This window comes from Schistocerca gregaria, chromosome 2, assembly GCF_023897955.1.
Source record: "Schistocerca gregaria isolate iqSchGreg1 chromosome 2, iqSchGreg1.2, whole genome shotgun sequence".
Taxonomy (NCBI): Eukaryota; Metazoa; Arthropoda; class Insecta; order Orthoptera; family Acrididae; genus Schistocerca; species Schistocerca gregaria.
In genome coordinates, this window is record NC_064921.1 from 851,097,617 (window position 1) to 851,120,585 (window position 22,969).

At 43.2% G+C, this 22,969-nt stretch overlaps 1 protein-coding gene across 1 annotated transcript in view; it reads right to left on the reverse strand.

Moving 5' to 3' along the window:
- Window positions 1–664: 664 nt before the first annotated feature.
- Window positions 665–22,969, reverse strand: part of LOC126336008 (uncharacterized) — a 1,808,067-nt gene continuing 1,785,762 nt past the window's right edge. The window contains exons 5-6 of the mRNA XM_049999486.1: window positions 5,127–5,373; window positions 665–831 (exon numbers count right to left, since the gene is read on the reverse strand). Coding sequence (XP_049855443.1) covers window positions 665–831; window positions 5,127–5,373 — 414 coding nt within the window. The remainder of the gene's footprint in view (window positions 832–5,126; window positions 5,374–22,969) is intronic.

The window sequence follows — 22,969 nt, forward strand, 5'->3', positions numbered from 1 at the left end:
GTGAAGTCATACCCGATGGCTCACCACACCATGGCGCCAGGAGCAACACAGGTGTACTTCTCCAGAACACTGGATGGATTGGACTTCTGCTCAGGAAGCCACCATACTCGCCGACGATGGCCATTTGGGGTAGTCCAAAACCACGATTCATCATGCGATGAGCATGCGACGTCATTTATCAGAAGTCCATGCTTACCAGTAACCGCATCACACCAGTCGCAACCTTTCTTGTTGTGGTACTCACACCAGCTTACATATGGGAAGGTAGTTTCCCAGTACGGATTATTCTTGTCTTTGGCCAATGTGGCGGGATGACACATAATGTTGCAGAGAGTACTTTACACGTCGTCTGAAAGCAGGCGGAGATGTGAAGGGGCTACAATGTTCTTGGCGGGCAATACGGGAGACCTCCCTTGTGGTGTTCGGAGGTGGTCGACCGTAACATGACCCTCATGTTCTCTTGCAGTTCAACATTGGGTCACTGTCACAGCCAAATGCTCCATAAATATGGATACTGCACGACTCGACCAGCCGGCCAAATGGGGACCCACAATGAGGCCCCTCTCGTTCTCTCTCAGGTGCTGATAAATCTTTATCACACGAATAATTTCCGTGTTCTTCCCAGGGATCATTCAATGTGGGCTCGACTTTATTTTTATCGAACTCAGGCACCAGGCTGGCGATAAATACAGGCCCGAGCGCACGTCTGGCTGAAGTCAGTAATGTAGTTTCGATAGACGTCAAGCTCTCGTGGTTTTGTCCCTTTCTTTATCCTTGGGCGCGGGCCGCCACTGAGAGCAGCTTCAACATCATCCCTGTGCTCCGAGCTGCCTGCACGAGACCAGTCTTGCACCTGATAGTGTATTCACAGCACTGGCGCAAGAGTCTAATTAATTTGCCACCTCCCAAATTATGCTACCACCTGCTCGTCATACACATCCACAGCTTGCATGTGTGATCTGTATCAAGAGCTCTCATTCCCGATCGATATTGTCCTTAACAGTCGGGGGTACAAAGGTTGTAGGACTCTATAAGCTGAAAGTTGACCCCGCTCTGAAACGCCAAAGAAACTGGTATAGGAATGCGTATTCAAACACAGAGCTATGTAAACAGGTAGAATATGGCGCTGCGATCGGCAAAGCCTATATAAGACAACAAGTATCTGGCGCAGTTGTTAGATCGGTTACGACTGCTACAATGGCATTTTATCAACATGTGAGTGGGTTTGAAATTGGTGTTGCAGTCGGCGCACGAGCGATGGGACACAGGATCTCCGAGATAGCGATGAAGTGGGGATTTTCCCATTTCACCAGAGTGCGTGGATATCAGGAATCCTGTAAAACATCAAATCTCCGACATCGATGCTGCCGGAAAGAGATCCTTTAAGAACGGGACCAACGACGACTGAACAGAATCGTTCAACCAGACAGAAGTGCAATCCATCCGAAAATCGCTGCAGATTTCAATGCTAGACCATCAACAAATGTCAGCATGCGAATTATTCAACAAAATATCATGGATATGGGCTTTCGGAGCCGAAGACCCACTCGTGTACCCTTAATGACTGCACGACACAAAGCTTTATGATTCGCATGGGCATATCAATACTGACGCTGGACAGCTGATATGGGAACATGTTACCTCCTCGGACGAATATCGTTTCAAATTGTATCGAGCGGATGGGCATGTGCGAGTATGGACACAACCTCATGGATCCATGGACCCTATATGTCAGCAGGGGACTGTTAAAGCTGGTGAAAGTTCTGTACTGGTGTGAGGCGTATGCAGTTGGAGTGATATGGGACCCCTGATACGTCTAGAGACGACTCCGACAGGTGACACGTACGTAAGCTTCCATTCATGTCCTGTATGTATTCCGACGGGCAATTCCAGCAGGACAATGCGACACTTCGCACGTCCACAACTGCTACGGAGTGGCTCCAGGAACACTCGTCTTAATTTAAACACTGCCGCTGGCCACCAAACTCTCCAGACATGAACGTTATTGAGCGTATCTGGGATGCCTTGCAACGTGCTATTCAAAAGACATCCTCGCACTCTTACAGATTTATGGACAGCCCTGCAGGTTTCATGGTATTAATTCCCTTCTGCAGTGCTTCAGTCATTAGTCGAGTCCATGCCACTTCTGCGTGCTCGAGGGGACTCTACACGATATTAGGCAGGTGTACCACTTTCTTTGGCTCTTTTTTAAGTGTGTATGTCCCATTCAATATTTGTGTCCGGTAATTCTTTAGGAATTCTCGCAATAAATCATTTTGTGATAACAAAATCTTTGCGTTATTCATTAGTAGAATTTCACCTTTATTTTCAAGCGATTTTGCCAGATAAGAGTGATCAGCTATTAAATTATCACAAATAGAATTACGTCGAAGGAGCAACTCTTAAATTGATCACAAATAGGGCAATATCATAATTTCCTCCATACATTTTCTGTTGCTTGATAGGAACTGCCGAAGTTAAAGGAAGAATTGAGTGTATTAGCCTAAATAATATGGATTTCTTTAATGAATTTGGGTGAAATGGCTACCTCTCAACCCCGGCGTCTCGCAGTGTTCGTGGCCAACGATAGATACCTATCTAATCCCTTTGGTCAACTCTTTGACACTGTAGTTGATAAGATTTTAGCAAAAATCTTTGATAAAAGTTTGAACGAGGGCCTAGCTTTGATCATAGTTCGCCATTGTATTAGTGTCGATTCGCTTGCTTTAGTGCATTCAAGCTGTAAAATGTCGAAGTGTATTTGCTGCGTGGCTACAAACACAGTGATATTGCAAAGTACGAAGAACGCGAAATTATAACCCAAAGCACCCTGAATGCTAACACCGTAATAAGCAGCTGAAGTTTTAAAAGCAAATAGCTACAGCAATCAGTGGTTGATGTTAGCTAGCATATAAACAGAAAAGAAAGACATGGCCATGTGAAAAGCCAAGAGTGTTCAATTTATACACAAGTGAAATAAATGTATTTGTTTGTAGTCTAAACAACCTAACTTATGCTTCATAAATTTCTCCTTATGTGTATTATGGTGGTTCACACGTTTATTGAATAATATGTGTAATGGGATTCGAATACTATACTGCAAGCCGGAATAGCTTTCGCCTGTTGCTAAACATCTTAACCCATCCACAACACGGTCTTTAGCAGAAACAGCATTCATGATTTAAATGATGAAACACTGCAATAGTTACAAATTTTTCCATTATTTGCACTATGCTTTGTGAGAATTTATTCTCATGATGAAGTACAAATATTTACATGGGTATTTTATGTTATGTTTCGTAAAATCGGGCAAACTAAATCTGTCCAACTGAAGTAGACTGTAAAAACGACAACTGCAGGGGAAGGGAGGCAGAACAACATACATACGAACTTTATATAAAATACCTGTGTAAATATTTCCTATTGATAAAGAGAATAAGTTATCGAAAGACGTATTAAACAAAAAAAATATGTAACTAGTGCAGAGCTTCATTATTTAAATCGTGAAGGACAGAGTTACAGGATTCCCAAAAACATCTATTATGATGATTGAAACTAAGGAATGGCACTTTTTAAATGAGTATCGGATACGCAAATATGAGAGGCGACTTTCAAGAAAGGAAAACTGAAATCTTTGTTGCCCATAGTCAAATAATGTTTGTTCTTCTTTATGTCCTCACACTGTAGCTCACGAATCAGTGGATCCTCGTTTGTGAATAACTGACGAAAAAAAAATCAGAATTTTGTGTGGTACTCTGCAGCGTTAAAAAACTTGCGTGCTGTACTGTGGTTGCATGGTGTAACGGACAGGATAACAGCTATGTATGCAGGAGGTTGTAGTTTAGAATCTAGTTAGGTACAGTACCGTTTTTCCATTTTAAATCTTTATCGAAATGATTTTGATCTCCATTTTATTCAATTAATTAAATTAATTGTAAATTTTTAATTCAATTTCTCCGTCAGACAGTGTTAATCAAAATATCAACTCCTGCACTCCTTTCATTTTTCTTTCTATTATTCTTTCTCTACTTGAAAGCTTTGTTCATGCATTTTTAATTAATTTTATGTATTAATTTCGTTTTACTTTCTTTAGTTTAATCACCCGACTTTGTCGTCCACATTACTGCATTCCTTATATCTATTTCTCATTTTGATTTAATTTCGTTTTACTTATAAACACGTCTTTCATATAAATTTTCATGTGTATTTTTTATCCATAGAGCAGAAAGTATTTAGGTTATGTTTTAAATGTCTGTGTGACGATTCCGTGCAAAGAAAGTTGCTCATCTGGTAACAAAAATACACGTTTCACACCATTGTGCAAATACAGATAGAATATTTCATCTTTTGTTTTTTAAGTGATAGATTGCAATTTTCCACTAATTGACTGTAATAATAGATAAATGTAATTAAATTCATATTTACAAAAAATTCTGACTGGCAAAAGAATGATATAAAGAAAAAATGGAACAAATGAAAATGTTCGTACGGTAATGAAAATGAAGTGACAAAGGAATATTATAATAATGTCGTGTGACGAGGGCCTCCCGTCGAATTGACCGCCCGCCTGGTGCACGTCTTCCGATCTGACGCCACTTCGGCGACTTGCGCGTCGATGGGGATGAAATGATGATAAGGACAACACAACACCCAGTCCCTGAGCGGAGAAAATCTCCGACGCAGCCGGGAATCGAACCCGGGCCCTTAGGATTGACAGTCCGTCGCGCTGACCACTTTCTTTTTTTTAATCTCATTTCGTTCATATTTGTTCGTTCCATCTGCTCGGGGCGGACGTCGTAAGACATCCGTTAGAGTTCGTTGTCGATCGATTAACTCAGTTTTTTTTTATTACAGAGGGCTGCTAACCCTCTGACCGAACACGGTGAGCTACCGTGCCGGCATTCCAAAATACCACGCAGGCAGACTATGTAAATCAACGTTTTTAACGCTATGGAGTACGACAAAAAATTGTGATTTCTTTTTTCGTCAGTTGCTCGCAAACGAGGGCCCGCCAGTGTGTGATACCTGGGATTTTCAGCTACATCACCGAGTAGATAGTTTCAAAAACTCGGTCGCACCGCTGGGGACCACTCCTTGTCAGGGATAGGTGACGTCACACAGCGCACTAGGCCGCGCAGCAGCCTTTGTGCAGAGGGAGTGACGACACGGAGGTGGCGCTCGCCGGCGTTCTCCAGACGGCCCCCGCCAGGTGCGTGGGCGAGCGTGCGGCGTGCGGCACGCGCCCTGCCTCCTTGTCTTGCCCGACACGAGCGCCGCCGGAAGCCGCTTGGCGTCGCCCGTCTGCCGCCCAAACTCTGGCACGCGAGCTCCCACACATTCCTGCCTCACACTGCAATCGTCCACCGACAGTTGCTAGCAGCATTGCGCGGTGGCTGGGAGTTCAAGAGTAAACCGCTGGCCCCCCTCCTAGTGGCTTCGTAAGTCTACATCTACATCTACATCCATACTGACGGTGTGTGGCGGAGGGTACCTTGAGTACCTTTATCGGTTCTCCCTTCTATTCCACTCTCGTATTGTTCGTGGGAAGGATTGTCGGTATGGCTCTGTGTGGGCTCTAATCTCTCTGATTTTATCCTCGTGGTCTTTTCGCGAGATATACGTCGGAGGTAGCAATATACTGCTTGACTCCTCGGTGAAGGTATGTTCTCGAAACTTTAACAAAAGCTAGTACCGAGCTACTGAGCATCTCTCCTGCAGAGTCTTCCACTGGAGTTATCTATCATCTCCGTAACGCTTTCGCAATTACTAAATGATCCTGTAACGTAGCGCGCTGCTCTCCGTTGGATCTTCTCTATCTCTTCTATCAACACTACGTGGTACGTATCCCACACTGCTGAGCATTATTCAAGCAGTGGGCGAACAAGCGTACTGTAACCTACTTCCTTTGTTTTCGGACTGAATTTCCTTAGGATTCTTCGAATGAATCTCAGTCTGGCATCTGCTTTAGGGACGATCAAATTTATATGATCATTCCATTTTAAATCACTCCTAATGCGTACTCGCAGATAATTTATGGAATTAACTGCTTCCAGTTGCTGACCTGCTATTTTGAAGCTAAATGATAAGGGATCTATCTTTCTATGTATTCCCAGCACATTACACTTGTCTACATTGAGATTCAATTGCCATTCCCTGCAACATAAGTGAATTCGCTGCAGATCCTCCTGCATTTCAGTACAATGTTCCATTGTTACAACCTCTCGATATACCACAGCATCATCCGCAAAAAGCCTCAGTGAACTTTCGATGTCATCCACAAGGTCATTTATGTATATTGTGAATAGCAACGGTCCTACAACACTCCCCTGCGGCACACCTGAAATCACTCTTACTTCGGAAGAGTTCTCTCCATTGGGAATGACATGCTACGTTCTGTTATCTGGGAACTCTTCAATCCAATCACACAATTGGTCTGATAGCCCATATGCTCTTACTTTGTTCATTTCAAACGTCGAAAGAGAAGTGTCTCGTCTGTCGTCTTGGAGCATCCGCAGTGTCTGGCGGCCAGAGGCTATGCACCTTCAGCTCGTCGGCACACCGAGTGTGCAATCGAGTGTTGCGTTTCTGACGTCATAACGAGAAAAAACCAAGTTGCGGAGTCTTTCCGAACGTGCAGAGCAATATTTGGCATGTCAGATACCCTGAACGTGCGTTTCAACGTACACCAATGAGTTGGAAAAACGTACTTGGGTCACATGCGCATCATCTCTTCAGTGGGGAGGCTCCCCTATGTTTGGGGTGGCATTATGTGGGGCCGACGTACGCCCCTGGAGGTCATGAAAGGCGCCGTAACCTGTACGATATGTGATGCCATCCTCCGGGCGATAGTGCAACCATATCGCCAGCATACTGCCGAGGCATTCGTCTTCATGGATGACAATTCGCGCCTCCATCGCGCACATCTTGTGAAGGACTTCCTTCAGGATAACGACAACGCTCGACTAGACTGGCCAGCGTGTTCTCCTGACATGAAACCTATCCAACATTCTTGGGATAGATTCAAAAGGGCAGTTTATGGATGACGTGACCCACCAACCACTCTGAGGGATCTATGCCGAATCGTCGTTGAAGAGTGGGACAATCTGGACCAACAGTGCATTGATGAACTTGTGGATAGTATGCCACAACGAATCAATGCAAGAGGACGTACTACGTACGTAGAGGTACCGGTGTGTACAGCACTCAGCACCACCTCCTCTGGAAGTCTCGCTATGAGGTGGTACAACATGCAATGTGTGGTTTTTATGAGCAATAAAAACGGCGGCAATGATGTTTATGTTGATCTCTATTCCAATTTTTTGTATATGTTCCAGAACTCTCGAAAACGTGGTGATGCAAAACTTTTTTTCCTGTGTGTATTAAATAAATCTTCATTTCTAATACGAATTTTTCCAACCATAGGTGAAATAAAAAAATCTAGATATGCAATACTTAAGTTAGCTTTTACCCTTAGTTCAGACGGTATAATATTTTACGATTACTTATGAAGCCAAGTCCCAAAGCACTGTGTTGTGCATTCAGTAGTATCCTGCACTGTCTTAACTGACGATACTAACTGCAACTTCTCGTTATAAATTGGAAAAAATAGCAGCACCAAGGAGGAGTTGTGATTCCATTCAGGGTGTGTTTTCCAGCAGGATAACGCGCGCCCACATACCGCTGTTGTAACCCAGCATGCGCTGTAGAGAGACGACCTGTTGTCTTGGTCTGCTCTATCACCAGATCTGTCTCCAATCGTGCATATGTGTTACATCATCGGACGACAACTCCAGGGTCATCCACAGCCAGCAGTAACCGTCCCTGTATTGACCGACCAAATGCAACAGGCATGGAACATCATTTCACGAACTGACATACGGCGCCGGTACAACACAATGCAAGCACGTTTGCTTGCTAGCATTCAGCATTCTGGCGGTACACCACTTACTAGTGAACTATCATTTCATATTTGCAATGGCTCATCGGGGTCACATTAATCTGTGATATTGCATTATTAGTCACTTAAATATGTTACAGAGGAAAATTTATTCCATAAATTTCATTACTCTACATCAATTATTTTTTGGCCTTGCGATTTTTCCGTCAATGTATTTAATTGTTAACAGAATATTCGTAATAATTAATCTACATTTAAAACTCGCAGCTCTGTCCTCGTAATCATCATTTGGTATAAAAACCGCCTAGGTAGAGACTTAAAAACCACTTGCTTTGGTTCAATAAGTTGTCCATTGCTCAGTAATGCATCGTTTCAGCAACGTAGTGCCAACTGCAAAAAATTTAGCTATTAGGTTTCAGAGGAGGCTAAAGGATTTATTACTGGAAATATCCTGCTGCTCTATTGATGAAGAGCTTATCAAAACTTGGTGGAAGTAAGTACGGCTTCCTAGGAGCGACGATGGCGCTAATTAGTCTTTGGCGCATTCTTAGCGGGGTGCCTTCCGACTGCAATCAGCAGTGCGCTCTAGAAGAGGAACATCGCCTGCTGAGAGATTATGTGCGGTAACGCGTCACCGGAATGACTGATGAGTCACAATCAAACTATTCTGACATTCAGTACAGATCCGTGTTAAAGCTGCAGCTAAACGAAGTTCGTCTTTATTTTGTAAAGCATTCTTCCTGAATTTTAGGGCTGCGGCAAGTAACAGCTAGAAAATTCAAGGAACTTCAAATTATCCGGGATTGTATATTTCGACATAAAAATACCGTCCTAAAGGACTGGTTGTTGAATTCGTTTTATCGATCGCCCCTCCTAACGGCACACAAACCTTCATGTACTGTCCCTGGAAATTGAATAAATCTGCAGTACTTTCTCTTCTAAATGATGCAATAATATGAAATTAACAATTGGGACCAATAACTTCAGAAAGTGAAATACGGACTTTGCAAACCCAGACAACTAAACACTAGAACTAATGGAAATGCGATGCTACACAAGGATGTTGAAAATTATATGCATAGAGTACTAGATTCAATTTATTTATTTACAAATAATTCAAAAGCCAAGATCTCTTAAACACTGTTTACTAGATGACCGATTTCAACACACTAAAGGTGCCATCATCGGATCTGAATGTAGCTTAACATGAATAAATCATTTGGATATGACGATGCATGAGGCAGACCAGCTTATATCAAATCATTGTCGCAGAAATAAAAATTAAAAACCATCTGCTCTCATATCAGCTGGTCTGCCTCAAGTATCGTTATATCCAAATGATTTATGCATGTTAAGCTACATTCTGATCCGATGATGGCACCTTTAGTGTGTTGAAACCGGCCATCTAGTAAACAGTGTTTAAGCGATCTTGGCTTTAGAATTATTTATGCAACGGAGTATAAAAATGGTTCAAATGGCTCTGAGCACTATGGGACTTAACATCTATGGTCATCAGTCCCCTAGAACGTAGAACTATTTAAGCCTAACTAAGCTAAGGACATCACACAACACCCAGTCATCACGAGGCAGAGAAAATACAACGGAGTGATTAGCCCACAACACACTATGTGCTCACTGACAAAAAGGACTCATTTAATGGTAAGGTTCGGGTCCCTCGTCGGGTAATCCGTTCGCAGGGTGGCGGTCTTTCAATTTTACGCCTCTTTGGCGGCCTGCAGTGGATAAGGATGATAGGATGATGATGACAGCACAACACGCAGTCCCTGGGCGGAGAAAATTCCCCGACCCACCCAGGAATAGAACCCGGGCCCACAGGATTGATAATCTGTCACGCTAACCATTCAGCTACCGGGGGCGGCCCGTAGATTCAATGATTTTCAGTGAATATACACTCAGGTGACGAAAGTCATGGTTCAAATGGTTCAAATGGCTCTGAGCACTATGGGACTCAACTGCTGTGGTCATCAGTCCCCTAGAACTTAGAACTACTTAAACCTAACCAACCTAAGGACATCACACACATCCATGCCCGAGGCAGGATTCGAACCTGCGACCGTAACAGTCGCACGGTTCCGGACTGCGCGCCTAGAACCGCGGGACCACCGCGGCCGGCCGAAAGTCATGGGAGAGCGATATGCACATATACAGATGGCTGTAATACCGCGTTCACAAGGTCTGAAAGGGCAGTGCATTTGCGGAGCTCTCATTTGTACTCAGGTGATTCACGTGAAAACGATTGCGACGTGATTACGGCGGCGTGACTGCAATTAACCGACTTTGAACGTGGAATGGTAGTTGAAGCTAGACGCATGGAACATTGCATTTCGGAAATCGTTACGGAATTTAGTATTCCGAGATCCACAGTGTCAAGAGTGTGCCGAGAATACTACATTTCAAGCATCACCTCTCACCATGAATAACACACAAGGAGCGGCGCTCAGGAGGTTCCAAGGATCGTCCTGGGAAGGTAACACTGATGCTCGTTTAGGTGGGACAGGCAGCAAGACCGACAACCTCCTAATCGGAAGGCTACCCAACCGAAAGCCAGCTGACGAACCAACCTAACCAACAAGATCAATTCTGCTCCACCAGGCCAGCAAAGCGACAAGAAGATGTCAATAGCACAACGTTCTGGACACTGGTGCCCAATCCAGCCAAGTCAGAATAAACGCCCAGAACTACCAACAACATCTCAGCTGTCGAACTGCACGCCGTGCTCGACAGCTTCAACAGGACGAGGAAAATTCACTGCCAAGAACTACGTGAACGACCAGGGCAGGTCACCGGAACGTGAACGGCCACAAGGCAGAAGATACCGCTGGTACACTTCATTAATGAAGGAACGAATTAAATGAAGTTAAACACCACACAGGAAGACGGATGCGATTCTAGCCGAGTTCAATGCACATGCGTTGTTGCTAGCAGGATCTCCCAGAAAGCGACAAACAGGGTCAAACGAAGAGATGTGACAGCAGTTGAGGCTTGATAGTAGGTTAAGTGAGCACTCAGCTTTAGTGACCAGGATCGGTGGGTGACGAACTTGGTAACCCTCGCAAGAAGCGCCACACAACTCCAACTGCGTCTGCACGCCGCCAGCGGCTCTGGCCTGACCACACACCACGGAGGCTTCCTCGCTGCTCTGCCCCAACCGACTGACTGCCACAATCAGCACCGCTTGAAAATATATCCACCTCACCAAAAATAGTACAGCAGTACTAGTATCGTTACTAGTACTGCTGTGCTATCTTTGATGTGGCTGCTGCTGCCACTCACGAATAGAAGACACCAACGTTATAGCGGTAATTCAAGAAGAAATAAGACACCAATGGACTGCAACTCATGATAAAAAAAGACAAGACATGACGCGAGCCAGCCACGGATCAATGAAATTTTTTGGAAATTTGTAGTAAGGTATTTATCTTATATAAGGTATTCATCTTATGTAGCCGTGCTGTAGGGGAGCCGGCACGGTAGCTCAGCGTGTTCGGTCAGAGAGTCAGTTGCCCTCTGTAATAAAAAACTGAGTGGGAGGAACAACCACTGAACTTGAACAGGATGTCTTGAAACGTCCGCAATGACCAAACACATCGATCAATAAGAAACAAAATTTTAAAAAAAAAAGGGTAGCGTCTTTGATTCATAATCAAAACGTATTCGGTCCCATGTTCGATCCCCGCTACTGCCTACATTTTGATAAATAATCAGCATTGGCGGCCGAAGACTTCCGGCATAAGAAGTCGGTCTCATTCTGACAACGGCCTTGTCAAAGAGGGCGGAGGAGCGGATAGAGGTTCAGGGCACTCTCTTGTCCTAGGGGTGGGAAATTGCCCCTAAAGGCGGAAGAATCAGCAATGATCAACGACATGAGGGTGCAGAAGGCAATGGAAACCACTGTATTAAAGACACGTAAAGTGTATCCACAGGACATGTGGCCAGTAGTTGAAGAAGTGTCATGATGATATCTCCATTGGCAAAAGATTCCGGAATAGTCCCCCATTCGCATCTCCGGGAGGGGACTGCCAAGGGGGAGGTTACCATGAGAAAAAGATTGAATAATCAACGAAAGGATAACGTTCTACTAGTCGGGGCGTGGAATGTCAGAAGCTTGAACGTGGTAGGGAAACTAGAAAATCTGAAAAGGGAAATGCAAAGGCTCAATCTAGATATAGTAGGGGTAAGTGAAGTGAAGTGAAGTGGAAGGAAGACAAGGATTTCTGGTCAGATGAGTATCGGGTAATATCAACAGCAGCAGAAACTGGTATAACAGGTGTAGGATTAGTTATGAATAGGAAGGTAGGGCAGAGGGTCTGTTACTGTGAACAGTTCAGTGACCGGGTTATTCTAATCAGAATCGACAGCAGACCAACACCGACAACGATAATTCAGGTATACATGCCGACGTCGCAAGCTGAATATGAACAGATAGAGAAAGTGTATGAGGATATTGAAAGGGTAATGCAGTATGTAAATGGGGACGAAAATCTAATAGTCGCGGGCGGCTGTAATGCAGTTGTAGGCGAAGGAGTAGAAGAAAAGGTTACAGGAGAATATGGGCTTGGGACAAGGAATGAAAGAGGAGAAAGACTAATTGAGTTCTGTGACAAGTTTCAGCTAGTAATAGCGAATACCCTGTTCAAAAATCACAAGAGGAGGAGGTATACTTGGAAAAGGCCGGGAGGTACGGGAAGATTTCAATTAGATTACATCATGGTCAGACAGAGATTCCGAAATCAGATACTGGATTGTAAGGCGTACCCAGGAGCAGATATAGACTCAGATCACAATATAGTAGTGATGAAGAGTAGGCTGAACTTCAAGACATTAGTCAGGAAGAATCAATACGCTAAGAAGTGGGATACGGAAGTTCTAAGGAATGACGCGATACGTTTGAAGTTCTCTAACGCTATAGATACAGCAATAAGGAATAGCGCAGTAGCCAGCACAGTTGAAGAGGAATGGACATCTCTAGAAAGGGCCATCACAGAAGTTGGGAAGGAAACCATAGGCACAAAGAAGGTAGCTGCAAAGAAACCATGGGTAACAGAAGAAATACTTCAGTTGATTGATGAAAGGAGGAAGTACAAACATGTTCCGGAAAATCAGGAATACAGAAATACAAGTCGCTGAGGAATGAAATAAATAGGAAGTGCAGAGAAGCTAAGACGAAATGGATGCAGGAAAAATGTGAAGACATCGAAAAAGATATGATTGTCGGAAGGACAGACTCAGCATACAGGAAAGTCAAAACAACCTTTGGTGACATTAAACGCAACCGTGGTAACATTAACAGTGCAACGGGAATTCCATTGATAAATGTGCAGAGGAGAGAGCAGGTAGGTGGAAAGAATACATTGAAAGCCTCTATGAGGGTGAATATTTGTCTGATGTGATAGAAGAAGAAACAGGAGTCGATTTAGAAGAGATAGGGGATCCAGTATTAGAATCGGAATTTAAAAGAGCTTTGGAGGACTTACGGTCAAATAAGGCAGAAGGGATAGATAACATTCCATCAGAATTTCTAAAATCATTAGGGGAAGTGGCAACAAAACGACTATTTACGTTGGTGTGTAGAATATATGAGTCTGGCGACATACCATCTGACTTTCGGAAAATCATCATCCACACAATTCCGAAGACGGCAAGAGCTGACAAGTGCGAGAATTATCGCACAATCAGCTTAACGGCACATGCATCGGAGCTGCTTACAAGAATAATATACAGAAGAATGGAAAAGAAAATTGAGAATGCGCTAGGTGACGATCAGTTTGGCTTTAGGAAAAGTAAAGGCACGTAAGAGGCAATTCTGACGTTACGGCTAATAATGGAAGCAAGGCTAAAGAAAAATCAAGACACGTTCATAGGATTTGTCGACCTGGAAAAAGCGTTCGACAATATAAAATGGTGCAAGCTGTTCGAGATTCAGAAAAAAGTAGGGGTAAGCTATAGGGAGAGACGGGTCATATACAATATGTACAACAACCAAGAGGGAATAATAAGAGTGGACGATCAAGAACGAAGTGCTCGTATTAAGAAGGGTGTAAGACAAGGCTGTAGCCTTTCGCCCCTACTCTTCAATCTGTACATCGAGGAAGCAATGATGGAAATAAAAGAAAGGTTCAGGACTGGAATTAAAAATACAAGGTGAAAGGATGTCAATGATACGATTCGCTGATGACATTGCTATCCTGAGTGGAAGTGAAGAAGCATTAAATGATCTGCTGAACGGAATGAACAGTCTAATGAGTACACAGTATGGTTTGAGAGTAAATCGGAGAAAGACGAAGGTAATGAGAAGTAGTAGAAATGAGAACAGCGAGAAACTTAACATCAGGATTGATGGTCACGAAGTCAATGAAGTTAAGGAATTCTGCTACCTAGGCAGTAAAATAACCAATGACGGACGGAGCAAGGAGGACATCAAAAGCAGACTCGCTATGGCAAAAAAGGTATTTCTGGCCAAGAGAAATCTACTAATATCAAATACCGGCCTTAATTCGAGGAAGAAATTTCTGAGGATGTACGTCTGGAGTACAGCATTGTATGGTAGTGAAACATGGACTGTCGGAAAACCGGATCAGAAGAGAATCGAAGCATTTGAGATGTGGTGCTATAGAGGAATGTTAAAAATTAGGTGGACTGATAAGGTAAGGAATGAGGAGATTCTACACAGAATCGGAGAGGAAAGGAATATGTGGAAAATTCTGAAAAGGAGAAGGGACAGGATGATAGGACATCTGCTAAGACACGAGGGAATGACTTCCATGGTACTAGAGGGAGTTTTAGAGGGAAAAAACTGTAGAGGAAGACAGAGATTGGAACACGTCAAGCAAATAATTGAGGACGCAGGTTGCAAGTGCTACTCTGAGATGAAGAGGTTAGTACAGGAAAGGAATTCGTGGCGGGCCGCATCAAACCAGACAGTAGACTGATGACCAAAAAAAAAAAAAAAGTAAGGTACTATGGGACTAAACTGGTGAGGTCATCAGTCCCTAAGGTTACACACTACTTAATGTAACTTAAACTAACTTACGTTAAGAACAACACACACCCCAATGCCCGAGGGAGTACTCGAACCTCCGACGGAGGAAGCTCCGCGGACCATGAAAAGACGCCTCAGACCACGCGGCTACCCAGCGCGGCTCTCACCAACATTCTTAAAGAAAAGGGAGGAAAGAACCCGGAAATTTATTAATTTATAAGAAAAAGTTTCACATGATTTCTCAGAATTTTTTGCAATAAATAATTTTTTTCATTCGTTTAATGTTTTTCTTACGCTAACTACTGATACTTCAGTACCCAAGTATTCCACTAGTTAAGTAAGAATATAGAATATTTTTGTGTCTTTTCCTTACAGCAGACGACTCCAGAAGATATTTTATGCTGAATGTTTTTCAAGCAGTTCTTGTTGGTACATTAGGAGCGTCTGACTTCTGTAGTAGTGTGAGGTGGAAATTGTTTCGTGCGGGAGCCAAAGGGTACTTGTTGGATCAATCCATTGCGCAACTTGACAAAATAAAACCCACACACTCACAAACTATTCACAGGTGTGAGACAACTTCCATGACACAACTCGCGCACTTGGTGTAGAATGTGAGGCATGTGCTTCGCCATCGGCTGTAGCTGCAGCAATTTCATTAATAACTGCCCTGGGAATGGGCCACCTCCTTCTCTGTGCTGCACTACCTAATCCACCAGTTTCTTCATCGTGATCATATTCTTCAGCTGATTTATTGACATGGAGCCTCTTCGGAGTTGTTTTCGTCGGCGATATTCCCCCAAGAGAGAGCTGCTATTGCTGCCGTTGTGATGAAAAAAAAATTACCAGCATTGCGTGATCTATCTTCTCAGTAGCCACTGCGTTTCGTACGGTAGACTTCAACCTCTTTAACCCATTACACCATTAGTCACTCCACAACCAAAATTAATACGCGTCGCCAAGCGACAAGCAGTATACTAACGTCAAAAGTGGAAAGATTTCATTTTCTGACTGCTTACAGAAATTGGAACTAGCATTAATGGACATATCTACGATGTTTCAGTGTCCTGCGCTGTCTGCAGCTTGCATTGCAAGACTCAGAACACCATCAACTTAACTACAACAATCCGGTATTATGAAATTTAGGAGCCATGGTCATTTTGTCTGTTACGTGCTGTTGTTCTTCAGCGATTAGCTCTTCTGTAATCTTTGGCTTCGTTAACATTCGACAATCGACTGAGAACAAATGCACGTAAATAAACCTGATAGGCGGTAGCACACACGCATCTATATGTTTTAAAATCACTTTTATTCAGTTTTACGGTTTAGGCTATTGTACTCACCCTGTCACTCAGCATCTACAACTCGGAAGCGGTGTGTTGTGTACCATGACAAGTCATTCATACAAGTAATTCACAAACAACGTATCAAAAGAATATGTGTGACCTATCGCAGCTTGAAAAATATTCTTTGATTTTTGCTACAGTCTGTAGGCTTCCATAACATTGCCGTTTTCAAATGCATACGAGTATACAAACACTTTCTAGAGAGACATTCATTTCTAAATACGAGTACCTCTAACAGGAAGCTTGTCGAAAGGACTCTTTGTTTATTATAAGTAGATCGCTGTTACATGCAGATATATAATGACCGCAACATCTCGGTATATCGCCAACCCTCTTTGTCCTCGAGTCGAGATCTCTCAGTGCGAATATTTGGATTGAGTCAAGTTAATTGAAGCCGAAACAATTATGACGCGACCACTTGTAGCACAGATGACGGTAAAATGTTTGAACGGTAGGTAGTTACGTCTGTTTTGTATGCATTTGTGATAGGTAGAAACAAGAATTGGTGCTATTTTTCTTTGTCTTGCATGCGCCGTGCAGCGAAATTAATGTGGAAAGGTGAAATTTAGTGCAATGACGAACAGAACATACTAAACGACCAGCAATCATCCCCAGCGTCCTGAATATGGCGTGAGATAAGAGGATTAATGAGACAACGGCCTTGCCGCAGTGGTGACACCAGGTCCCGTCATATCGGGCTAGGCTAGCACTTGGATGGGTGACCATCCGGTTTGTCGTGCGCTGTTGGCATGTGGGGTGCACTCAGCCGTTGTGAGGCAAACTGAGGAGCTACTTGATTGAGAAGTAGCGGCTCCGGTCTCGGAAACCGACATACGGCCATGAGAGCGGTCAGCTGACCAAATGCCCCTCCATATCCGCATCCAGTGACGCCTATGCGTTGAGGATGACACGGCGGCCGGTCGGTACCGTTGGGACTTCATGGCCTGTTCGGGAGGAGGAGACTGTAAATTTACTGGAGAGCGACTTCAGTGAGTGTTTAGTCAACTTTAGTAAGTTATAATTTGTGATATTTGAAGCAAATATCGCTTATTTCATGATCAGTTCCGACAGTAGACTAGCTGTCAATTTCAGACTCTCATATCTACCAGAAATATACGAGGGTTGGAATTTAAATAGTGGCAACTATTTATTTACAACGATACAAGAGAGTTACATGTTTGCACCTGTTATTGTCCTTCAAAGTAGTCACCAACCTTGTGTAGAAACTGTTGCCAGCGATGTGGAAGGCGTAGTATACCGTTAGCAGAGCCTGTTCTGTTGATGGTGCGAATGGAGCGGTCTACTGCCTGTCGAATATCTGGAAAAGTTCTCAAGCGAATGCCACGAAGTGGTTCCTTTATCTTCGAATCTAATCAAAGTCACAAGGACTTAAGTCCGGGGAGTATGGTGGATGGTACAGTGCATCCCAGACCCGTCGACCGAACAGAGCAGCCACAGCTTGCGCTGTATGCGCCCACGAATTGTCGTGCAAAATAATGGGTGGGTTGCGCAGAAAGTGTCACCGCTTCTGCCGCAAAGATGGTCGCAGGTGATGCTCCAAAAACTAACAGTAATACGACTTAAGTCCTTGTGACTTTGATTTGGTTCCGAAGATGAAGGAACCACTTCGTGGCATTCGCTTCAGAACTGTTCCAGGTGTTCGACAGGCAGTAGACAGCTCCATTCGCGCCATCAACAGAGTCCGCCCCGATAGCTGAGTGGTTAACGTGATGGATTGCCGTCCCAGGTAGTGGGTGTTGTGTTGTCCTCATCATCATTTCATCCACAGCCAGCGCGCAGGTCGCCCAATGTGGCGTCAAATGTAATAAGACCTGCACCAAGGCGGCCGGACCTGCCCCGGACAATGACGCCAAACGCTCATTTCCATTACCATCAACAGAACAGGCTCTGCTAACGGTATACTACGCCTTCCACATCTCTGGCAACGAGTTCTGCACAACGCTGGTGACTACTTTGAAGGACAGTAACACGTGCAAACATGTAACTCTGTTGTATTGGTTATGAATAATAGTTGCCACTATTTAAATTCCAACCCTCGTATATTTCTGGGAGATCTGAGAATCTGAAGATGAGTCTACTGTCGGAACTGGTAATGAAATAAGCGATATTAGCTTCAAACGTAGCTCGTAACTTCACACCAGTCTCGTTGAAGTACTGAGAACTTGCTCCGATTAAAATAGTACAGTTACACGCTTGTTTGTCAGGTACATAAAACTTGCTAAATAAAATATCTTTAGCACAAACACGGAGCACAGGAGCAAAAACAAGTACATGAGTAAAGACGATGCGTCTGCACTCTTTGTTGGTGCTATGGATATTTTATTTAGCAAGTTTTATATATTTAACAAACTAGTGTGGTACTGTATTATTGAACCAGAGCATGTTCTCAGTGTGTAAACGAGACTGACGTGTAGTTGTAGACCTGAGACAGCTAGTTACAGTCGAAACTGGTCGTGAAAAAACTGTTTCACATCCAAATATCTTACTTTCTAGTATTACAATTTACAACATTATATTCGCCCTATAACACGTGTAAACTTTAATAAGGGTCTGCGGCTTTGGATCATACTCCGGAATTACACGAAGTGTCGACAATGCAGCAGAGTGTTTCGCACAGACTTGTTAATAGTAATTTTTAACAACAGTAATCGTCCGTTAATGTAAAACTAGACGGCCACATTAACTCTGATTATTCAAATAACATATTAGTTTGTCTTTAAATGGTATGTAATAACTTCAGGTGTATGGCTACTCACAGTGTGCATGAGTCAGTTTTATTGCGGCGTAAGAACAACTCTAGCGATAATTGTGGGGAAAACGACGTCACATGCCGTAATTACGCACTGGTCGCAACATTATCATTGTGATAACCTGTTGGGCAACACGATACTGTTTGGTGAACTAACATTACGCCAAAACTGTACCTAATAAATAGTGTGTGAAAACCTACCGAGTGACAGCCACTTTTCTAACACATTGCTTTGCGGTCTTCTCACGGGTAACCAGACTACTGGCGCAAACTTTCGTACCGAGGAGAAAAAAAGAAAGAAAAGTCATATAGAAGAATATTACTCCCTATTGTAGCTCAAGTGGTTATAATGGATGAGGGAAATCGGGAAACGGGACAAAAAGGTTGTCTGTCAACCTCTGTGACGTCGTATTTGGTAGCTGTCAGGTGCGGCGTGATGGATGTTGAAGGAATGCCGCAGCCACGTTGTTTACGTCTGGGGAAGCGATATATCAAACTCCCATCCAGGCCGCGTAATGTGTCTCGGTGGCTCCAAATACACCCCGTCGGTTTAACTGCCATTACAATGAGATTAGGACGCGGTGCACACAATGCAGTTCTTATTGTTTCTATAGGGCTGTTTATGGAACAGAAGATTCGTGAGTCAAGATACCGTTGGTATGTCATATATCGCGAACATTAGTAAGTCGCCTAGGGCTCGAGAGTGCGATTATTTATGAAAAATTCCTGCGACTTGTGGGCCTTGTAAACGAAAGATGATTCGTCCTCGAAAACTACGCGACTGCATTACTGCCGCCATAAAAAATGAATAGAGTAATTGCATTTCTTGGTTCACCTAACGCAACTAAACGAAAGACTGTTTTTATTGTGCTATAAGCATATCGCTTCTTTTTATTTGTAAGACATCTTCGGTGGACTGTAATAAAGTATGTTTTAGTATACAAATTTGTGTTATATATAATTACCGATTTGTTACATAATTGCAGTTTTTGTTATTCTTTTGTTGTTATCTGAGAAAAAACTTCCGTAGCACAAGCTTCATCATATTAAATTAATAGTTTCATAGCTCCAGTGTGCTGGGTATTGTAGGACAACAAGTCATTTTAGGCTGTGATGTAAAACAGACTGCCAGTATTGCAATTAAAATGCATGTTTTTTAGTCGGTGACCAGTTTTGGTTCGGCCGTAGTGGCCGAGCGGTTCCAGGCGCTTCAGTCTGGAGCCGCGCGACCGCTACGGTGGCAGGTTCGAATTCTGCCTCGGGCATGGATGAGTGTGTTGTCGTTAGATTAGTTAGGTTTAAGTAGTCCTAAGTTTTAGGGGACTGATGACCTCAGATGTTAAGTCCCATAGTGCTCAGAGCCATTTGAACCAATTTTGAACCAGGTTTGGGCTACATCCATTCTCAAACCAACCAATGTTTGCCAAATAAACCAATCGTCCAGAATAGCAGTTAATAAAGTGTGTACATTTGCGTATGGTCCCAATTAACTTACGTTGAGACCATAAACATATATATCCATATTTCCAGTTTAATTGCAGCCCTGACTGTCTCTTTGTGAATCACAAAATTAATATTTATTTCTACCTGTGATTTGCGATCTTATTAGTACTTATATGCCGCCACGAAACTGAACTAACGTGGTTTTCGTACCCAGAATTAACGGGAAGTTACGAGCATATTTCGACTTAACAACTAACTTTCAGTGATTACTGTATTTTGATTTGATTTGTTTACTATATTCAGTGTTGTCAACTGTCGCTTTGTGCCTTTTGTTCGTTATTTATTTGTGTTGTGGTTTCCGTAGTTGTTTAATATTCTTTTGTTTGTCGTGTGTGTGTGTGTATTTTTGCCTTCGTTTGTTACATATCTCGGTTGGTGTCTTGGTAGCTAACATGATGAATGAGTTGTTAATTATATTTACTTGACCATTTATTACTTTCTTGTTCATTGCAATTGCTCTTTGTATGTAAACGTTTCTCAGTAGTCTATGGAGCTTTCTGTTGTGATTGCTCACCCTAACAATTTTCATGGAAAACGGTTTCAATAACAGACAAATTTTGCAAGCACTTTCACTTTCGCCACGAACGCAGAAGGTGTCCGAAGGAGATTGAGTTTCCACCGTTTTGTGGCACCATAACGGGGAAGATTAGCCGGCTCCTGAAGAAATATAAAATCGACACAGTCTTCAGGTCTCCATCAAGCAACTCATGAAGTATCTGAAAGTCGGTGTAGGTCTCAGAACACCTGGAATACACAAAATACCGTGTGGGTGTGGACAGTTTTATGTTGGCCAGACTGTCCGCACTATTGAAGAGCGCCGCATAGAACATGCAAGATGTTTCCGCCTCCCGAAAAATCATCTGTAGCGGAGCATGCAATGGATAACGGACGCCGAATCGCGTTCGACGATACTTTTGTTGTTAACTTCTGAGATAGCATTATAAATCAATTAATAGAGATGAAAATATCGGACAATATTCTCAAGAAAGAAGATGGCTTGCAGCTGAGTAAGGCCTGGCATACTGTAGTTGGGGAGATGAAGCGGCCGAGGCGGTCACGCAACCAAAACATTGTCGTATATGGTGCGAGGCTCGGTACCTGTGACGTCACAGGCGGCGGCGCTGCTCTGTAAGAATCGCAGCGGTATTCACACGACAGCCAACCACTTGACAATGGCAGAGGAGATCTCTGCCGAAAGTTCGTGGGCAGCAAAACGCTTGGTGCGGCTTGAAACCAGGGAATATTTTATTAATCGACATCGCCACGAGATCAAGCATTTTCTGTCGGTGTTTATAAATGTGAGCCGGCCGGAGTGGCCGAGCGGTTCTAGGTGCTACAGTCTGGAACCGAGCGACCGCAACGGTCGCACGAATCCTGCCTAGGGCATGGATCTGTGTGAGGTCCTTAGGTTAGTTAGGTTTTAGTAGTTCTAAATTCTAGGGGACTGATGACCTCAGCAGTTAAGTCCCATAGCGCTCAGAGCCATTTGAACCATTTATAAATGAGATTGGAGTGGATTTCTGCTTCTGTAAGTTATGTGTAGGCTACGCCTTGTTTCTTAAATGTATTTGCTATCCTGTTTGTCTGTGGTTGTATGCTAAAACGGGCCACTCGTTTTTTTAAAAATAAAATCAGCATTTCATTTACATGTATTATAGAACCAATAAGGAATGGTGGGAAAATCAAAGTTAAATAAAAAAATAAATAAAAAATGATGATACTGCATTTTATATACCGACGACTCGATGTCAATGTAAAGCACTTTGAGTGTGTCTCGTGGTAATAAAATTTTGACTAACGGTCTCGTAGTCAAATTAAACGAGCGTTTTGTGAATTCTTTTTTTACTAAAACGGTCGCAGTTCGCATAAGATTAGATGCTACAAGACATTCATACGCTTACAGGTTGAAACGCATCAACTATTAGAGCGCCCGTAGGTTTGAGAGATCTTTACAGATTGACTGCACTACAAATGATAAGGACAAAAGAGATCGAAGTAGCCAGGTTAATAATTGGTATTATGTGGACTAGGAGGCATGTTTTCCCACTGTTCTTCCTTTATCAACACAGTAATAGTAGTTGAGATCCTCCCTGAACTGTCTCTTAAAGTCCGGCTGGTAGTTTTATTTAGAACCTACAGGTGTGTGTCTGGTTCCGTGTGTCGCGCACACAGCTGTTGCGCAGGGGAGTTTGAGAGGCGTCGTTACAACTTACAAGGGGTGCCCATGACGTTGGGATCACAGATTTACTTCAAACTTTGTACACCTATAATAGGCCACTGAAACAACATAATGTACAAATAGTGACATGAACTACTCTGACTCCAGGAAAATCGCTAGAGAAATTTTACGCTTCTGTTATGTGGCTTATATATCTGTACGTAGATACCAGACGTTCGAGTTTATGGTGGTCAAATAGTTAGCGTTCTGTCTTTGTAAGACTAAAGTGGATGATGCA